This window comes from Microchirus variegatus (assembly GCF_963457635.1).
Source record: "Microchirus variegatus genome assembly, chromosome: 2".
NCBI lineage: Eukaryota > Metazoa > Chordata > Actinopteri > Pleuronectiformes > Soleidae > Microchirus > Microchirus variegatus.
In genome coordinates this window covers 28523800-28545784 of record NC_139803.1, presented here as the reverse complement: position 1 = coordinate 28545784, position 21985 = coordinate 28523800, and the positions used below count along the sequence as shown (strand labels likewise).

Genomic DNA, 21985 nt, shown 5'->3' with positions numbered 1-21985 from the left:
TCGACGATGGTAGGTGGCGCCACCTGCCAAAACATGATTTCAAAACATAAACATGATTTGCAGTCTGCAAAATATATTTTTTAATGCAAATATTTTGGCTGTACTGTTGTTGTTGGTGAGTTCAGTTTGTTATATGAATATTATTCCTGAGTCTCTGTGACATATTAGGAGGATTTCATGGCCAGGTGCTTTCGATTTATTACATAATACATTTAAGAAATGTGTTTTCACGGGGGCAAGAGCAGGCAACAAAGAGTCTTATTTGAAACTGCTGGCTAAAGATCCTGACAGATCACGTTGGTCCCAAAATCCTGGCTTACCTGGCAGAGTTCCCAGTCTGTAAGAGTAGAATGGGAGGCAGAGCCTTCAGCTAGACTTAAAACCTTCCTTTTTGATAAAGCTTATAATACAAGCTGGCTCAGTGAAACCTGGACCATCTCTTAGTAATGCTGCTATATACCTAGACTGCTGGGGCACTTTCCTTCCACTTTGTCCTCATCTTGCAGGCTGCAGGATCCAGAGCCAGTTTCGAGGCTATTATTATTATCATCACTAGCAGTAGTATTATTGTCATTCTTATTATGCTATAACAAAAGTAGAGATCGATAAATGACATTGTAGTACTATAAACATGTCATAACTGATTCAAGACTGTCCTGTCTAAAGCTACTATAACTTGATACAGCTGCTATATTTCTTCTCCTGGTCCCTTTCCCGACTTCTCCTCTGTCCCCCATTTTTCCTTTCACCCCAACCGGTCGAGGCAGAACAGAGTTTTTTCTCTCCACTGATGCCTATAGTGATCGCTCATTGTGTGAATTGTTTGGTTTCTCTGCTCTGCATGATGCTGTCTGTGTACAGTGCCATGAGATAATGCATATGATTTAGCGCTATATAAATCAAATTGAATTGAATTGACTCATCTATGGGTCCCAACCCAGACTTTGGGAACCACTGCTGTAAAATGTTTTAAACCATAGACTGTTCATAAAGTGGATATAATCTTCCCTCCAAAATGAACCCCCATTTTGAAGCCTCATGTTTTTGCGATTTGACTGGTCACATGTAAAATTTTGAAACTGTTAACTCACAGACGTCACGTGCAACAAGGCTTCTCCAGGATGATTACAGCTGTCAACAGCCCCACTAGGAATGAGCTAAATATTATTAAATTGATAAGGGGCAAAACTTTAATGACTGAAAGACCTCTCTTATATGTAAACAATGCTGAAGGTTGCTTACACTCACATACAAACATATTGCAGTGGAATTCCTAATCTGTCTTCATTTCTTTAATTTAAAAGATTATTTTTCTTTTATAAAAAAAATATGTTCGTGTTCATGTACATGTTTGCGTGCATGTGTGTGTATGTAAATATATTTTTTGGGGGTCATTTTCTTTTTTTGTTTTATGAAAACACAAGCAGGCTAGCCTTCATCCCATTTTTTGAAGTCTTTACGTTGAGCTAAGCTAGCTGTACGTTCTGACTTTAGCAACCTTTTCAGAATTCCCAATATTTTCTGTTGAAAGCTAAATTAACCTTCTCACCTAATGGGCTCTTTGAATAGCAGCCATTGTTCCATTTAGATTCAGGGTGTAATGTTGCGTTCTATTTACATCAGAACTCACCCCGTATCTTGAGCTAGCCATTGTTAACCACTGTTAGCAATACCAGTCGATAACAACGCTCAACGTGGTATTTTGCACAAAAGAAAAAACAGTGTAGCAACACGACCATGGTTAAAAATTAAACAGTACTATGTGTAAATGAACATTTAAATGTGGGAGAGGGTCAGTGTTGCGGAGGTCAGGAGGGAAGGAATTCCAAAGCTGGGGAGCAAGGTTAGCCCATGGTGACAAGGTGGGCAGGAGGGACAGTGAGGTGGATGGAGGAGGAGAATCTGAGGGCGTGGGCAGGAGTGGAAATGTGGAGGAGTTCTGAAAGGTGTGGAGGTGCAAGGTTGTGGAGGGCTTTGAAAGTGAGGAGCAGTGTTTTGTAACTGATGCGTTGTGTGATGGAGCTGCTGTAGGATGGGTGAGATGTGGTGGATGGAGGGAATTCATCACAGAAGTGAGTTACAGTAATCCAAGTGGATTATCTTTACCTTAGGGGAGAGGGATATGGAAGCATTATCAATGGATATGGAGAGACTATGGACTCGGGCCTGATTGGCCCCTAGGTCATTTGAGTTTGACACCCCTCCTCTAAAGGGAGGAAAATAACACGAAAGAAAAAAACAGAGACATGTTGCTTGTCTTTACTTAAAATACAACAAATGAGAGAGTTTTTTCCATGTTACTCCTTGTGGAGGTTCGAGGCAAATCTGTCAAGCATAATCTGTCAAGCCATGATAAAGCAGTCACTACAAATCAAGCACAGAGAAAGGTTTAATGTACAGAGATAAAGGTTTGCATCACTTAGTGCATATCAAAATAAAATTTTTATCTTTGAAGCCTACACATATCTATCATCACACGTTTCTAGCAGTGCATCTTATTTTGCACATAACAATGTTAATCGTCAAAAATTACTACAGCTGTGAGGTTCATGAAAAAGAGGACAATATTTCCCTCTGAAATGTGAAAGTATGAGGTCTCACAAAATGGAATTACTCACAAAAAACTACTTTAAACTTGTATACTAAATGTTCTTAGTTACTTTTTTAAATCACTTAACTAGCCCATCCAGCATCTCTTTCAGAACACTCTTTTCAACTTCCCCCGGTGTTAGAACTGTTTCACTTTATACTGATGTACAAAGGTTTTGTGTGTGTGTGTGTGTGAAATGGCTCCACTTCGACGAAACACTAGCTATGTTTACATGTGCAAAATTTCTTCATTCAAAAAAAAAAGATTTGTTCCAATTGGAATTTCCAATTCCATCGTGTACATGGACGAAAATTAAATGATCTGGGAATTTTAATCCTTTTCCAGCAGTAACAAAACGAAAAATACGTAATATTTGCGTGGATCAGACACGTGATGGCACAAAACCAGGAAGTCAAGATCGGATCAATTTATATGAACACTGATCTGAAATGACGATTGGCATATAACAGTCCTCTTGTTTGGAATGAAATTTGTTTCAAAATTAACTGTTTTGGATCAGCATGTTTACATGACATATTTTTTATTCTGATTACTTGTGTCCATACTGGGCAGCCCATGGAGAGCAAGGTACCCAATCCCCATTTCTCAATGGTAATTGGAGACTCTAAACTGACCCCAGCTACATTGAGTGTACTCCTAGTACTGGTACTAAGCCTGGATAACTGGGTGGGTTATGTCAGGAAGAGCATCCAGCATAAAAATCTCTGCCAAATCATGTGTGCGGATCATCTGCTGTGGTGCCGTTGAAGCCGGAAGAAATATCCATGTAAATATAGCTACTCTCTAACTGACGGTGACACATGAAACTGTGTGATTGTTTCTGGACATCAGGATGTGCAACAAGGACATTTGTCTCTCACTGAAATTGATAATACTTTACAGGAGATAGGAGCGCATCAGTTATTGCCAAAGACAACTAAAGTGCATGATGCTGTACCCACTAAACCAGTGGCTTGTACAGTAACTCGTAAAACATACAACAATACAACACTTTACCCTATAATACTTACAGGGTCTGCAGCACAAAGTGTTAGCATTTGATTCATGTCCGTACAAAGAAATACCATCATTACATCTTTCAAACCAAGTGCTTAAATTAACCAAATGAAAAACAAAAGTTTCACATTCAAACACTGATGAAATCACCTTTGACTTTTGTTTGTGTGCTACGGGGGCTTCTCTCATAGGTTTATAAGAGTTTATAAGATCTCATTTTTCATGAACTAATTGAGCGCAGAGTAGAGAAGTAAAACGGAGTCATGACGTTTGGCACTTCTTTGAAGGTTCCCTTTTGAGCACACAGTGCATCCACATCCAGTAAATAAAGCAGTCATGTGCATCATAAGAGTTGTATTTTCTTCTGAAAATATTGTACAGTGTATTTCAGCCCACAACTCTGACACAAACACAGGCGTGAAACTTCCTGAAAACCTGAAACACACCTGAGACTCGACAGCTGGAGATACTTCATCTTCTACATTAGCAGTATATTATATATATATAACCCTTTCTATTAATGGTAAATGACAATAATGCAACGTTTATAACTAATGGCTTTGTTAATTGAGGATAAATCAGGGATCTTTAGATTGAAAATCTGGTGTAAGTTACTTGTTTCATATTTCAATGAGACTGTCTCCCACTTAAATCGATGTCACAAGTTGTTTGTTCCAATATCTAATATAACTGCAGTGGGTCTCTGCACTAATGCAGTAGCTGTAACAATGGTCTAAGTTTAAACACTTAGAGGTCAAAGGCAAATTCTCTTCCTGAAAGTTTCCATCAATGACAAAACTATAAACATTTAATGCCTGAACCTGAACAAACATGAACCACAGAGCAGGAAAAGTTGTTTCATATGTTTTGGTCACTGGAGTAGACGCAGCAGGGCCACACGGTTGGCGTAGTGGTTAGCACTCTTGCCTTTGCAGCAAGAAGACCCAGGTTTGAGCCCCATTTGGAACAAGGGCCTTTCTGCATGGAGTTTGCATGTTCTCCCTGTGTATGCGTGGGTTTTCTCCGGGTTCTCCGGCTTCCTCCCACAGTCCAAAAACATGCAGATTTGGGTGAATTGGTGACTCTAAATTGACCGTAGGTGTGAGAGTGTGAGTGAATGGTTGTTTCTATATGTGGCCCTGTGATGGACTGGCTAACTGTCCAGGGTGTACCCCGCCTATCGCCCTCCGGTAGAGGATAAAGTAGTAGATAATGGACCGAATGGATGGAGTAGACGCAGCAGTGAAAAGACACAGCTGGTGTTGAGTTGTTCATATCAGATGTTTTGAATATGGAATAACAATTTGCGTATCATTCGTTCTTTCCATAGTTCAGTAAGAATCTAAAATTGAAAAATGAAAAACGGTTTGTTATTTCATCGTTCGTTTCATTATCTTTTAAACCATATGCCAATTTAGTTAAGAGTTATTTTGAAAATGGAGATCAAAAATTCCAGCCATGCTCCAGCACATCACACTGAATTTTATCACAAAAGACAACCTGTTTTTTTTCTAATGAGATTATAGAGCAAATGAATGAATGATACGCACATTGATAACAAATATATCCAATACTTATTATCGACATGATACTAAAAAAAACCTGTTGATTGCTATAGAGTCAAAAAAAGACTATCAAGATAAAGTGATCCCCTACTTTTCAATTAGTCAATTCTTTGTGATGACATGTTTATTCCAAAATGTGTCTATTCCAGCTTTAAGGCAATGGAAAGTTACATAATTTTATTTAGAGATTAGAGCGATTCAGTACTTGGTGGTTGTTTACATCATGAGAAACTGGGTTGATTCCACAAACCTCAAGCTACATGTCAGTCAAAACCATACTTCCTGCTTTCATTTCTAAATGGCCATCAAGTCTGTATATTAAAGATGAACATTTTGCCTTGATTTGATTAAACGTGCTGCTGTTTTTTCCCATGCACCTCAACCCTTTAAAAAACTTTACCTTTATAAATGGCATTTAAAACGTTTGGACCAGGAGCTGAAGCTGAAGACCAAAAGCATTTAAAGTGACGATGGCTAAACCCATCTCATTCTGAGATGTGGAAAATACACACAGCCATTTTACCCAATATACAGAAAAAGTCACATATGTGTTTCATCAAAAATAAATATAGAACTGATGTTCTTGGCTCTTTATGTGACTCAGCAGAATTTACATGATGTTTAAGAATTATTGTATCACTTTAAAGATTAAAGATGACAGACGTGATAATGACTGGGTCAACTTTGCAGTAGTGCTACAAAAGAAGATTGAGATTGTTGTCTCTATGAGTCAATACAGTCTAATATCAGCATTGGATTGGATTACTGTTAATCTGCGCACACATCTTAAATGAATAGACCTGATAAGGGCAGCGCTAACATGACTGGAACTGCCATGAACCCAGCAGGTCAAAGGGTATGAGAGAGTGTGTAGATGCACACTACACAAACACTCTAACCTTAAACTGGTAGTTAAGGAATAACACATAGTTTTCAATAATTGTGCGTTCCACTACATATACCGTACTTCTGGCATATTTGTTTCACAGTAAGTACACATAGTACTGTTTGAATTTTTAACAGTAAACATGTTTGTTTCAGGCCTGTGTTTCTCAGTGCAGGGAGGGTAAACTGTGCTGACTATGTGTCAGTAACCTCACACGTCACACTATCTTCACTATCCTTTAAAGATCTCAGTATGCCATGTTTTACACTGCAGCTGTGGGATATAGGATGGTTGTTAAACCCAATGTTTTACATGTAGTTTTATGTAAAACTCACTGAGACCTCAATAGGTGTCGATTTAGAAGGGATATTTGATCAGAAGATAAGAAAAGGTGAATTTCCTGTTGACAAATTACACAATTTACAAGACTAATGAACGAACAACACACATCTTCCTGCAATTCTAATATCAGGCTTCTTTCATGCTGAAACAATGCACTATTCTGTCATTCTCAGAAACCGGACCCACAAATGGGTTGTGATATAGACTTTTTTTTTGTTTGGTGGGGTAACCAAATCAATTGGCATGTTTTTTTTCTATTCTTCTAATAATTATGTACATGTTTTCAATCACACATGCATAAAATTAAGTTTTGATTCATTAGTCACACTAATGTACCTATTTAAAATAGCATTATCTGTTACAGAGAACGTTAGAAATGTTCTAGTTTGTACAAATTTGCTCTTGTCAAGTTGTGACGTGTTTGCCATCTTTAAAATGTAGTTCCCTTTATAAAAAAACGTGTTGGAAACACCGCACTAGAACACAATATGTGAACATTGAAAAACAGAAAGTTTAATTTTTTTTCTTAAAAAAAAAAAAAAAAAAAAAATTGTTAAAGTGATGAGTGAAAGTTAAAATCACAACTGGCCAATATTTATCACATGGTGTTAGTAGTGTTGACATTAATGAAAACAAAGCCTTCATTCTCTTATCACACACATGCTCCACGGCCTTTTCAGCACAATGTACAGTATTTACATGGATTACACATTAGCATGACAAGACAAAAAAAGAATAGTGTGTGTAATAAAAAATGTGAAATAACCTCTTAAGGGTCACACCTGCTTCCAGTGTTTCAGGTGTATGTGAAATTCTATCAAAAAACAAACTGTGAGGAAAATATCAAGCTAAATTTAAAAAGATTAAACAGCAGGATACACTTCACTATAGTGAATGAGAGAGAGAGAGAGTGTGTGTGTGCATACTTGCTGACATTTTCTAGCATAAACACTGACCTTGTCAGGACCAGTAGTCCTCATTGAGACCAAAACCTGGTCTTAATGAGTCAGAACCTACTTTCTGAGGAACTGGTTAAGTTTAGGACGAATATTTGAATCATGGTTGTGTGTTATTGTTGTGGTTAAGGTTCGGAATAACACTTTGTTTAGTTTGTCCAAATGAATAGAAGTCGATTCAATGTTCTTATGTTCAAACCTGAGTGTGTGTGTGTACTTGTACATACACCTTTGTGAGGACCAACATATGTACAAAACCACAGGGAATAAGGACATTTTGTGAAATTGAAAACAATATGACTGGTCCTCATGTTCTGTCACACCTTAAATGGGCTAAGGTTCAGGTATAGGTAAAGTTTAATTTAAGATTAGGTTAGGGGGCTAGGGGATGCATTATTTCTAAGCATGTCCTCACTAAGGAGGCTGTACAAGTGTGTGTGTGTGTGTTGGGTGGGCTGCACATGTACATCTTCATTGATGAACAAAGGCCTTTTTAAAAAAAAATTCTTAATCTTCATGCATTAATATAATCTTCATACCGAGGCTACACATGGGTAAACCTGTTGTTTCAAAAACAAAATGTATATTAGTATTGAGATGAACAAACTTTGTTTTCTTATGACAACAAATATAATTCAAACCAAACTGACCTCTCATGATCCTGATAGAAAATATACAGGAGTGGATCTACAGGGGGATTTAACACGGGCTTGTTATTTCTGTCAATGTCACCATAGTAATCTAATGCCTTGTTGTTGAACATCCATAGCTATAATAGGTCTACTACGTTAGATACTGAACTGAGATGTGTAACAGAACACTGTAACGTACTTCGTCTTTTGGGTCTTGAATCAAAAATGCTCGTCTGAGTAAAGACAGTTCCTGACCCCGTTAGGAACCATCACTATATTCATATCAGCACATCAGCAGTCAGGAACTCTAGTGAGGAATAACTGACTTAATTATCTCGGTATAACATGGAACAAGGGATCAAGCAGTCAGCAGAATCTAACTGATAAAAGGGACGACCATGAATGAACAGTTCAGTCCAGGCTCCACCTGAAGTCACGTGACCTCTACAATTCAATGTGCTTTCAATAATCAACGATGTAGTTTAAGACCAACTTTTCAAGGCATGGATATTGTGTTTTACATCTTAGTACCTCATGACTTCATGATATCATCCACACCAAGCAACTGAACAAATAAAATATCTGATCACTACTATCAAGTGAATTGTTATTGGTTTATTCGAATTAGGGCGCTTTCACACCAAGATAGTCTGTAACTTTATTTAGTTTGGTTCGCTTTCACACTTGCACTTTTGTAAGTGGACCAAAACCGTCTGAAACGGGTACCAGAAGCTTCCCGGTATGAGCAGCAGGTAAGGCAGCGAGCTATCCAGCATGTTGCTCGGTACATGAGACGAATAAAGCGGTATCGAAAAAAGACGGCAGAGTGCGAGAGACTACGACGTGCTGCTGTGGTTACGCCGAGCAAGGAATTGCAAGGGTTTCAAAGTTTTCGGATCACATATTATGTCCGTAGATCATTTCAATTCCCACTCCCTCTCTTTGGTTCACTTCCTATCTTTGGTTTGCTGGACAGTCTGTGTGCCTTTCCCACTGTAAGCGGGGACTCACTTGCAAGTCAACCTCAAAACTCACATTTTCAGGCTGATCAGAGTTTACTTGTTTGGTCGGCACCGGAGTTCATATGAGCTTTCACTCCTGCCCTAACCAAGCAGACTATCCAGGCAAACAAACTCAGGTCTGTTTAAAGCAAAACCAAACACCTTTGGTGTGATAGCGCCCTTAGTCACACCTTTGGTGTTCGTGGCCAAAAATGACCGCCATAGGATTTGGTACTTTGGTTCCATTTGTAGTCAGAACTCAAGAGTTTTTAGGCGCAACCTCACGTAGCCCAAAATAGGATTCCAAGATGGCTGCCACTATACAAACAACGCATAGCACTGTCTGAGTTGCTATGCGTTGTTATCGACCAGTATTGCTAACAATGGCGAATGATGGCCAATGATACGTTTGCGTTTCAGACCAGAACACAGTGTACTCACAGGTCACTCCCTAGTTCTGGCGTCCATGCCCACACCTCATGAGGAACCTGTCTCTTTCTTTAGCTTTATGTCCCCAGTTACACGTTAACCAGATAACCACGACATTGTTTCATAGTTTAAAAATGTCTAAACGAAATGTCGTGATGATTTATGTGTTTTGTGTTAACATACAGCCTTCACATTAGACACATTTACAGACTGGAATATTCAGGCAGATTCAGGATCATGGCGGCACAGTTGTGGCTATGTTACTCGAAGGTTGCTGATTAATAATGACATTATCAAAAATGATCACAAGAAAACAAATTGTATGAATAATTACACCCATGGCCTCTCCAAACTTGCATATCATCACGCATGGTCACTCAGGCAGCAAATAATAGGACATCACTTGAAGAGTGGTGACTTTCTTTGGTTACAACCAATAGGGTCAAATGGTCTCCGCGGAATATGTTTAATGTTTTTTTATATTAACAAATGGACATTTATTACATTTTTAAAAAACTGATATAGTTCTTCAAAATGAGGCCTAATGATCTTCACTTTGCTTACCACTAGGGGAAAGTGGCCACATCAATGGAAAGATTAAATAAGTCTTTACAAGCTGAGCTTTTCATGAAGTTTATTTATGTTTGGCTCAGACGAAAGCTCCTCATAAGAATTTAAAGGACCAGTGTGTAGGATTAAGTGGCCTCTAGGGATAAAGCTGTGTATTGCAATCAACTGGTCTGGTGTGAACTGACTATAAGGCAACAAAAATGCAACAATTCTTAGATTTCAGTTGATAGTTCATGAAAACAAAGAGTTGATATAAATATAGTTTTCAATTTCTGAAGATAGTTGCCCCAAAATTCTATACACTGTACCTTTTTATCGGGAGCGTTGGTGTGTGTGAACCACTACAATGGAACTGTGAATATTGTGTAAGTGCCTCTAACAGAGGCTGTATATGTAGGTACATATATCCTAGTATAGGAAAATAATGGACCACAGGAAGGTGGAGGCCAAAGAAAGTCAAGTGTAAATGACACATGTTCAGTGTATTTCTTCTTCTATGGTCCGCAGCAAAGCTATAGCCGCTTTGCGAGGCTGCACTTAGGCACAATGCTTCGCGCTAGATACTAATGCTAGTGCGCTAACAAGCACACGGCGGTTAAAAAACGTCAGTGTTTAGCAGGGTTACCGATAATATCATTGGGCTTTACCACGGTAGCATGTTTGCTAAAAACGACGTTACAATATAACAACCTCTAGTATCTTCAGATATCTATTGACTATACGCGCAGTTACTTCCAATTAAGGTAGCCCGACTATTTCCAGTAAGCTGTCAGCCGTAGATGCGGAGATGTTCAACAGTGAAGATAATTAAATCACAAATTATTGACGCTTAGATTTTTTTTTTATTTAAGCCACGTTGAATCCTTCAGGGCTAACTACCAGAACAACCACTAAAAGACAATGTTAAAGTCCAAGCCAGCTTATATTTTAGTGGAAGTTGTAAGTGTTGCTCTGTGCATACAGTCAATACAGTCTTCTTTTTTATTCACTTTGAAAGCTGTGTTTCATTTGTGCTGATTCATTCACCACCTGTGTGACAGACATGCTAACATTCTAGTCACATGACGGAGGTGGTGAACGTCTCTCTTTGCAGCACGTTGCATAGTGAAACATTTACATGATGTTTAAGGTTTACAGATCATACTTTTATTTTCCAATATCCCATGGTGTGTGATACATTTTTTGGGGGGGCACTATGAAAAGTATGAGGGGATTTCTCCATGAACTCCATGAACGACTACATGAACTATCTATCCAATTAAGATATTTCAGTCGGGGCAAAATTGGAGGAGCAAAATACCAATTCACATCACCATTCTTAAAGTCATGCACTTAGTGTGGCTAAAGAAAAAACAGCCAACATTTCAAACGTCCTCAGCTGTACAAAAAAGATGAGTTATAATTTTTGCATAATGGATGCATCTGTGCATCATATACCGACAGATAACATACCTAAGGAAACTTGAGAATACATAAGTGGACACTGAATGGTTTGATGGGAAGTCATTTGACTCACGTGATAGCCTTTACAGTCATCACATCAACTCAACTGAAAGGAGAGATGCTGCAGCAGCATATGAGACAAAACAGCAAACGGGAGAACAAGTTTTGCTACACTTTCGCTTATCATTTCAGGTTGCGTATTCAAATCATGTCAGGGTCACTTATCATGAATGCCTCATTTCCACAAAGTGTTACAGTAAAGCTCAGATCACCACGATGTAGTTTGGAGCGTTACACCCTCACTTTTCACCACAGGATAGGTCAATTATGTAGCTTTTTTTTAATGTAATATGTGTTATCTATGTCAATATAGTAATGTCACACTAGACGACACACTGGAGCTTACATATAAATTCAACAATGAAGACAAAGGCGACACATTAAACAAAGAGCAACAATGAAGGACATACGGCATCGTGCGCCGTTTCTTCTGTGGCTGTTTATCACAAGAAGAAAGGCTGCAGGCTGCAACTGTAACCAACTGTGCTAACTGTTTTTTTAATTTCTTGCTTGGGTGAACCCAGCCGAGTCTGACAAGGACGCCATATTGGCCAACTTCAGAATCTCCTGAAAAAGGTAACCAACCACAAACATACTTTTCACCCCTGGTGCGCAAGAAGTGGGCTAAACATGATGACGACAGACAAAGCCATGTCTAGCAGCTTTTGTATACATCCAACATAGTAGCCACCCAATATGTCTTTATATACGGTTGTTGCCTCCATTTTAAGCGATTTGGTCCACGGAGCAAGCAAAAGACGTTGGATGCTATTTTTAGATAGCCACCACTCAGAAAACTACAAAAGGTACATTTTCTGTCGCTCTGCATACGTCATCCGGGCGATTGGTCTTACTGTTTGTAGGTCTATCCAATTGCGTACTGAGGCATTTCGATCTACGCCTGTTGGTCATGCCTCTTGGAAGTGTGAGGTGACTCGTACTCAAATGAGATTGAGTGTTGGCCAATTTGGTACCTGTTCTAGCATTTGACAATGAAATTGCAAATAATTGCGTGCCAATAATGAAGCAAACTGGACCACTGGGTGGAAAAGGGGCTTGATTCTTATACATTAGATATTTTAGATTAGGTTAGTAGTAACAAAGTGTGCCTGACTTTCAGAGTTTTAATCAACAATAGCTCCACAAAGTGACAGGAAAAAAAGAATGGTGATTAGTCAAGATGGATGTCCCTCCAAAACAGGCCCCTAAATAAGCAGCATGGCCTCGGTCACTTCCTTTTCCAAAAATATGCAACACACCAGCATCTGTCTGCTCTTATCATCGCTGCAGCTAATAACAAAGTTACTATCCTGCACATACCGCTCAGACTTTATCTTACAGTCAAAACAAAGTTTGATGCAACTGTCTCTGCTAGTTCCAGACTACAGCAGTTGTAATTCCACCATCCTGCACCCTAAGAAAATAAATATGCACTCATCAGAGTGCCCATTGTCACATTTTGGTCAGGTGATGTGTTGCTCTCCTGAAGCAGCAGGAAGCAATTGCACCTTCCTAAACCACGCGATCGCGATGGTAATATACACCTACATGCACGAGAGTACAGTGTACACAGATGATCGTCCCACTTGTTCTCATTTTGCATAAAAACACGTATCATTCATTTTTCTTCAGTGTTCTCTCTCTGACTACCTGGTTATCCAACTTTAATTTCCGATCCACCAAAGCGCAAGCTCACCTGGCTTTTAAAGGGAACTGGTGACGGCAGTTTGATTGGTTTATAGCATGTCACACCCAAACTACACGCAACTGGTTAGACTGACAAAAGTGGATTTGGACACTTTCTCTATGCTCGGATCATTCAAACAGAGCCCCTCGAATTTAAATGTAAAGAGTCAGTAATTTGTTTAGGAAAAAAAAAACTTTTTATACACAGATAGCCATCAATAAATCAATAAATAAATTTGTTTGGGAGAAAAAAGTAAACCACGTGGTGCAGTAGATACATCCCACCCACTCCTGTCTGCTCTCTTACATCAAAGGTCTGCTCTCAAAAGTCAAAGAACACACACATGTCTGAATGACCTGTAAGAAAACACGTAACAGAAAAACAATCCATTTAGTCGGGAACTTAATTGTAGTTTCTGTGTTTCTTCAAATATTGCTAAAACTACAGACGCGATGTTTTTTTTTTCCTTTTCTTTCCAGACAAATGTATTTATTGATGGTTATCAGGGCAAATAAATATCAGGTTAAATTAGTAAAAAAAAACAAAAACAATTATATCGACTCAACAGACAATAGTGGATTCGGACACGCCATAAAAGCACTTTTGCTTATAAATCATTCAAACAGTCAACTATGAATGTAAATGTCACATTCCCAGCTCGTGGAATGCTGCACAAAACAAATTCAAATGTATTTTTAAAGTCGGCTCTATTCGTTACCAATAATACAATTGCTGAAAATAGAAAATGCATTGAAAATGTTCTGAGATGTTTATATAGGTAGAAAAAAAAGAAAAGAAAAATGTGCGGCTGCATCAATTTTACAATAAAGTGTTATAAGTTAACCATTTAGACATTTTTGACATATAATAGATGATGTTACTAATTAAGTTAATTGGATCATTATCTCCAGTGTTTTGTACTATGATTCCAGTTGTGCAGAATATCGTCCTTGGCCATTGTGTCACTCATATATTCTAATGTTCACACAGGTCTTGTGTAGTGACACATAGCTAAATACAGAAGTCATTAGAGCTCACAGTCGTCTGTTAAACAATTCCAAGCTTTAGCATTTCGTTTGCACAAATTGAAGCCTAGATTATACATAAAACAGTGCCATGAGTCGATGACCTCTGTTAATTATGTTTTGCAGCATTTATGTAAAAAGATTGAGTTAGTTACTTAACAATAATACTCATAAAATTATAATAAAAAAGACTAAATCTAAGACATGAGGAAGGATTATTTATAAGCCGTTTTTGTGAATGAGCATGTTCATTTTTTTTTACTAATAAGCTTTAATTATTGTTGATGTTGGGTAACTGAGTGACGGGATCTGTCAGTGATCCCTATTTGATCCTGAACTATTCGTTCTCATTCGAACTCTGACACAACCTGTGTGTATAGTTTTAATAAAGTGCCCCCAGAGGTGTGCAGATTTAGTAACCCGCTAACTCAGCTTGTGTACATATTTTTTTTTTCTTCATTATATATTTACAGAAAGAACAGAGATGGAAGATTTGAGGTGATGTAAAAGAACTACGTTTGTTTCCTCAAAGATTTAGATTTTTCTTTTTTCACTCCCTCTTTTTGACGTTTCATCTCTGCATTAGTGTGAGAAAGCTTCCCGAGGCTCATCTCCCTCAATACCGTTCCATTAATGTACAGATGTGAACAAAAAATCCAAAACACAAGCAATCAGTTGTTGACTAAACTTAAATTAAAGTCGATGATGATCTAAATGTATGACCATTTTTAAGGCTACAGTTTGCAGTGCATTAGGGTCCATGGTGTTTTGGACCAAAATGTATCCCCTTCAGTCAAATGTCAGGAGTAAATTGACTTTTAAGCACAAAGGTTTTCACCCTTAAAGACTACTTGTAATTGTTTCTGGTGCTTATTTGTACAGAATATCCTCAAAACTGGGTGCATAGATACTTTAAATCAATGAAAACTTCTATCAATTCAACAAATTACATTTTTGGCTAAGGATGATGATGTTTTGAAGTCAGGAGTGAATTTACTTTCACTCTGATTTGGTTGATCCCAACACTCTGGTCAACTAAACAACCATGTGGTCTCTTCAACTTAAATTTTAAATCCCCTCTCTTTTACTGGACATACAGATTAACTGCAACTCAAAACTAAAGCCTTAAAAATTATACTTAAAATAAATGAAATGTGTATAAATTCAACAAATTGAATTTTGACTCTAATTAAGGTCCATGATGTTTGGGACCAAAACACATACTCGAGTAAATGAACTTTCATGCTGCTTTGGTTGACCCCAACACTATGGGTCAAGCACATGACCATATGGTCTATTCAAATTAAATTAGGTCCAAATTCTCACCCATAAAGACTAATTACAGTGTTTCTAATAATGACCCTCTTTTTACTGAGTGGACAGATATTAAATACAACTCAAAAATACAGCCTTAAAAATGGTAATTAAATGGTAATGAAAAATATATTAGAAGTTGTAAAAATAAACGCAACGTAAAATAGAATTTTTAGATTATATTGTTGCTGATTACATGACCTGTTTGTGATTTTATGTCCACACTGTGTATTTGTTGTGTACTATTAAGGTGAACTCTGCATTGTTATAGATGTTAGAGACTATGGTTTGTTTGCTTGGTATCTGTCTCCTCAGTAAAGAGGGTTGTGTTTTTCTGTTAAGTGTAATTGAGTTGTGTCCATTCATTGTTGTGTAGACCCTTGTCTTAATTCCTTTCTGGTTTCTTTATCATCTTCCTCTCCTCTCCATCCACCTTCAGTAACTAGATGACATCTGACTCCACCACACACTGCTCGGTGTACTCCTTCACCAGCTCCACGCTCAGGATCTTTTGGCAGAACTCGGCCATGGGCTTCCACAGCAGCGGGTCCAGGAACATCTGGCACATCACGTGACCCTTCAGGGAAGTGGTGTGGCGCTGCAGGTGGCATAGGAACTGCTGCTGGACCAGGTCCAGGTTTTTACCGAACATGTCAATATTCAGGTAATACCTGGTTCAGAAAGATGTGTGAGTTGAAATAAACAAATTCTGACTTTGAGGTATTGAGTGTGGTTGTATGAAGTATTTGGCACATTATCAAAGACAACATGACTGTTGGCAGGGACAGAGGGAGAGATTATAGCCACTTATCAAAAGGCACACTTAAAGTATACCTTCTTAAGTCCATAATGTCTCTTTATGTCAACATTAGACAGCCTTTTCAGATGGAAACTGAAGTTTGTAAATCACTCACTTTCCTGCACCAAAGTCCAAAGAGAAAATCAACGATTTTGCATAATGGCGCACAGGAGTTGTGTGTGTGGTGTTTTGTGACTTTTGTACTTGAAGTTCTTTGTTAACCTCAGTGACACAAATTTACCAAACAAAGCAGCAGTACAGACCAGAAGCTCTTGTGTACTCATTGGGGTTTATTCCCGGTAAATGGTAAATATATATATATTAATATCTGTATCATATTTAGTGAGTTAAGAATGAAGTTTACATTGTCCATGAGATTTCCTGGACGTCATTTGAATGTCAGTGATGCTAAAAGTCTGTTTATCTGAGGGCCTTGTGATTGGCAGGAAATGAAGAGGGTACCCCTGTGTATTTCCTGATATAGGCAATTATAGGACTTTTGGACAACGTGTGCGTGAACTCTGTGTGTGTGCGTTTTAGTGAGAGCATCAGACCGGGAGCCTGGAAAAAACTTCATGGATATAGTAGTGCAAATCAAGTCTCTACTGGAGCTTAACTGCAAACCTCGAGAACTTTACTCAGCTTTTAATTATGGGAGTACACGTGTTTCATTACTTTTTGTACATGTCACCCATCCACGAATTTGACTCTGGCACCAGGTCTGATAAAACATAGAGCAGATGTGGGTTTGCATGCTGTGCCAAGCAACACAGCCTATTGAGATAAAGCATGTCTGATCTTGTCGATTGCATCTCTATTATCTATTACTGTCCTCTTGTATGTTATTAAGCATGATAAATATAACTGCCCTTGTTGTCTGAACTGCCCTGGGCTTTAAAATAAACTCTGTCTTCCCGGGATTCCCAGGAAAATTATGTTTTTAATACACATCATTTCGGGCAAAATATTAATTCCAAGCCCACATGAGGTAAAAACTCAGATTTTCTCTGTGGACTTAGATGTGGGAAATTAGCAAACTTCAGTTTTGTGTTAGAAAAGGCTGTCTAAAGGTGCGATTATCAGCAGATTTTAAGATACCACGGACTAAAGCATGTCTAGGTGAACCTTTTGTTGGTGTAGTTCAGTCAGGCATCTGCGTCTCAAGCTGGTTCTTGGGGATAATGTCTCTATACCTCATGCAACCACACTAACCCTTTAAAAGTGAATTTAAAAAAGGACAATTACCAGTCATCTCCGATGGGTACCCTGAAAGGGAAGGTGCAGAGACTGGCCACAGCAGGGTTGGAAACGTCATCCACCATCCAGTCGATGTCCTTCTTCAGTAGAATGGCCATGTTACTGGGCAAGGGTTTGAATGGCTGCCAGTCTTGAATAATGGTAGAATTAGGAAGGACACCCTGCATCAGGTCACTGGTCAGAAACAGCCGCTGGATTGCTGTGTGGTCCAGACGCACTGGAGGACATTTTGGGGAGGAGGTGGGCAAAGAGGACTGGATGTCTCCAACAACACCAAGCTCAGACAGACGGAGTTTGAGGTCTTCAGCTCTGAAGCGCACGAGCAGAATACCCTGTTGGAGAAAGTCAGGCTGATGAAGAACTACAACAGTGACTGAAAACAAAGAGCTGTGTCTTAGTACGATGTGGTGTTTTCCACCTGCTTGGTTATGAGGCGATACTTCTGGAAGTCCTTTGGCCCGAGCTGATCATCACGGGTCAGGCGACACACTTTGACCTCTGGGTACTTGAACTTGACCAGCTCGTTGCAGAAACGCAGCAGGACCCCAGCCACGCCTTTGCCTCTTTCCTGCGGGGCAACACGCAGACCCTCCACCAGCATGGTCTCCCCATCATCAATCACGCACACCGACTCCAGGGCAATCTGTTAAAGGGATTGTGAAGAAGCCAGGAGACAAATGGATCAACTATCGCATAATATGGACCTTTTTGGAGAACAACACGGGTGCGAACGTGCTATTTCTTTCCTGTTTGGGAGACCAATATTTTAATGCCTTTAAATTCAGCTTTATTCATCGACTTTTCTATTCATTTGAATCTTTCATTCTGTTTAGGTATTTGATACACTGTTTTAACACATTTTAGTCTGCTTATAAAAGCACTTTTATTTGTCTTTACATTATCTTACATAGTTCTTCCGGAATCTTAGAGTTCTGCCTTTTCTTAAAAACATCATTTAGAAATATTTTCAAACGTACCACTTTCCCATGTTTGCGAGCCAGTATGACTATACGGTTAGTCTCCTGCAGCCAGCTGGTGTATCTAGTGGGCAAATAGTCAAGGCCTCCGTAGATGTCCTGGCTCATAGCCATGATGTCATCAAAGTCCTCCTCAGTGGCCACAGTGAACTGCAGGCCAGACTGGGACAGGGTCTCGGGGAGCTGGGGCATAGTCAGGCTGGTATCAATCTTCATCTTGAATCAACTGATGAGATACAAAGGAGGAGAGATTAATGTAGATTATTTTGTCTCAGTGCTGGATGACAGAGAAGATGCTGAATATTTTCCAAAATGAACAATTAAAGCAAAATTGGATTACTATAATATGAAGAAAATGAAAACAATAAATAAGAAACATAAGGGACAGAAAGAGATGCTGCAGATTGTTGAGAGAAACAATAGTTCAATGTTTTTAAGAGCAATGGAAGAAAAAGAAATGAATGACATTGTCAATGGCTTTAAGAACAAAACCAGAACAGACTGTATTGTAAAACCACTAATGTATATTTGTAAGTTGTCTTTTCAAAGTGGTGCATTTCCCCACCAGATGAAAAGCAGGAGATAGACATTACTTTACAAACTAGGCCAGTATTACTACTTTCCCACTTCTCCAAAATATTAGAAAAACTATTCAATTTGACAGCTTTGTTGCAAAACATGAGTTGCTGACAGACAGACAGTATGGATTCAGAAACAATAGATAGACAGCCGATGGAATGTTTCGATAAAAAGAGATTCGTGACATTTGGAAACACAACTCGTTTTTTATGTGCAAAGAGTAAAGAAATTGGGTCTATTTTGTGACTTTTGCACAATGATTGCTACTTCATACTACTACTAAAAATGTGATATATAACATAAATCATAACTTTGATTCAACAACCCAAAAGAAGACACACAGATCTGTGCCACATGAGCACTTGGGGTTAAGAAAGCATTTGACACTGTAAATCATGATATATTGATGAGAAAAATGTATGGTTTCTGAGGTATTGTTTTAGACCGTTGAAGAGCTACATATTTAATAACAGGGAACAATGTCTCACGAGGCGACAGATCTGTTCGTGTTTTTGCTTTGCTTAGTCACGTTAAATATTATACCCTATTTCTCCAAGTTAACCTAGTTCCCTGGTGTCCTAATGAACATGTCTGTGACATGCTTTGGTCAAAATACCATAAGAATGAAGCACCACAGCAGTTCAATCACCCTGCCAAAAACAGCCCTGTTCAGAACACTCTGTTTAATAGTATCTCTTTAGATCCACCTAAAAAACAGTAAAACGATAGGAAATTACATCAGCCACAGCGGCTACTGGGAGCTAACAGCAGTTAGCATTTGTAAAAGTGATCATTTGCAGGCTTTAGCAGGCACATTGCTGTCATATATAACATGTATCCACTGGACAGATAAATCCTCTGAGGCTGGAAGTTTGTGTAGAACTGTGTGCTGCACTGTGGAGCCAAGAATAGAACTTTTCGTGGACTTCTGGTTTTCAAATACTGTTGCCCTCACCAGCACTCTCGCAGGTTATGCTGACAAAGCGGGGCTCTACGAGACAACAATTCCAGGAATTTAGCGCATTGTGACGTCCCAGTGAGCGCGGAAGTCAACATTGCATGCTTTATTTCCTGTACTTAGACTGAGGAGGACCACAAAAACATGAGTGAGTCATCTTTTTTCACACTTTGCTGACTGATAGGGCCTTCAGAGTCCCAAATGTTCATGATTTAAATGATTAAAAAGTTGATTTTGCATAATATGTCCCCTTTAATTCATGTCACTTTTACTGTTGGGTTTGATTTTCACTTCCCCTTTCATTTTGGTAATCGTTCATGCCTTCCTGTCGCGCGGTCACTTCATCTGCCTTCACACATCTCCCCTAATTCCCTCATGCACTTCACCTGGTGATCCTTCAGTAATCACTCTCACCTGTCCTTGATCCCCTCTTCCCTACATAGTGTCCCCAGTCCCTCTGTCATGTGCCAGTGTGTCGTTGCTATCTAAAAAAACATTGTATCCAAGTCAGTCTCACTCATTTTGTTTATTATTAGTTCAGTGCTAATTTTGTTCCATTCTTCTACTTTGAAGACAAAGAGCTCTTGTGGCTTAGTTTGTTTTGGGTTTTTTTGCAAGAAGAACAATTAAAAGCTCTTGAATCATTCGTTCTGCCTTTTGTCTCGTGCATTTGGATCCAAGCACCTCCCTAACACAATGTGTCCAACTAAATCAATATAAATCTGCATATATGAATATAACTTGTGGGGTACCTCAAGGGTCAGTTTTAGGACCAAAAATGTTTTGTTATGTATATAAATGACATCTGCGGAGTAAACCAGCCATTAGTGACTCCAGGCTGGTTCTACAGAGCAGCAGAGTTCTAGAGGGGTGATAAAGTCTGTATAAACAAGGATAAACAAGTTTTGATGAGACTTCTTGGATTATATTTGTTTCTATACAGTTAAATCAGGAATTAACATTATCAACTAAAATGGATTTGGTGATTTATCTGACATTTGAAGCTACTGTCAGTGAAACTCGCAACAGAGTGCTATTATGAAAAAGCAAAATTAAGAAATCCAGGATTACTGCGAAATCTAGGGTTCTTTTTTGTCAGATCAGTCCAGTGTGACTTAAGGCACATCATGTAGGCCAAGTCAGGATTAGGAGGTGCAGCTAGGTTACGTCAGGTTGGTTTAAATAATTCAGATACATCTGAAATGGTAGAGAATCTGCTGCATCTTTTATACAGAGAGGACAACAGCAACCAATGAATGACTTTTAACATGGAAAAAAGGAAACATGACCACTGTGTTAAGTTAAAAGGAGGCCTGAATGAACGTGTAATGTGGATACAGGGAGAGCTAATGTGGAAAACATTGTCTATTATTACACTTCATAAAGTTTCTCATCATTTGAAATAAAATAATTTTCTTTTTCTTTCGGCTTCTCCCTCTCTCTAGGGGTCGCCGCAGCAGATGCCCTCAATATTTGATTTGGCAGATATTTATTTTATGTCAGATGCTCTACCTGATGCAACCCTCCCATTTATCCAGGCTTGGGACCGACACTGATGTCAATTTAGAGTGTCCAAATAACAATTAACAATGAGCAATGGGAATTGGGTACCTTGCTAAGGGGTATCCCAGCCTTTGACCTGGTGGGATACTTTGACCCCTCCGAATACATACCAAGTTCCCTTCACATCCCTGACCAGTCTGCACACACAGATGAACTGTCTAAAAATGGCAATAACTGAGGTTCATTTCAAATGCTCACAGCAGCAACTGACAGGAAGTTAGTCATGAAACAGCATCACTGGCCCAGTGAATCCCTATGTTCCACCCATGTCATATCAGCACCTGCTGTACTAGAAGCTGAGGTGATGTGAAGCCTTTAGTGAGAGTTTAGGATGA

At 38.8% G+C, this 21985-nt stretch overlaps 1 protein-coding gene across 1 annotated transcript; it reads right to left on the bottom strand.

Moving 5' to 3' along the window:
• Nucleotides 1-15959: 15959 nt before the first annotated feature.
• Nucleotides 15960-18766, bottom strand: nat16 (N-acetyltransferase 16; the record flags this gene model as incomplete). The annotated part of the gene is made up of 4 exons (XM_083910137.1): nt 15960-16188; nt 17562-17905; nt 17992-18216; nt 18551-18766. 4 exons carry the CDS (start codon nt 18764-18766, stop codon nt 15960-15962), a joined length of 1014 nt encoding a protein of 337 aa, XP_083766263.1.
• Between the last annotated feature and the right edge of the window lie 3219 nt (nt 18767-21985).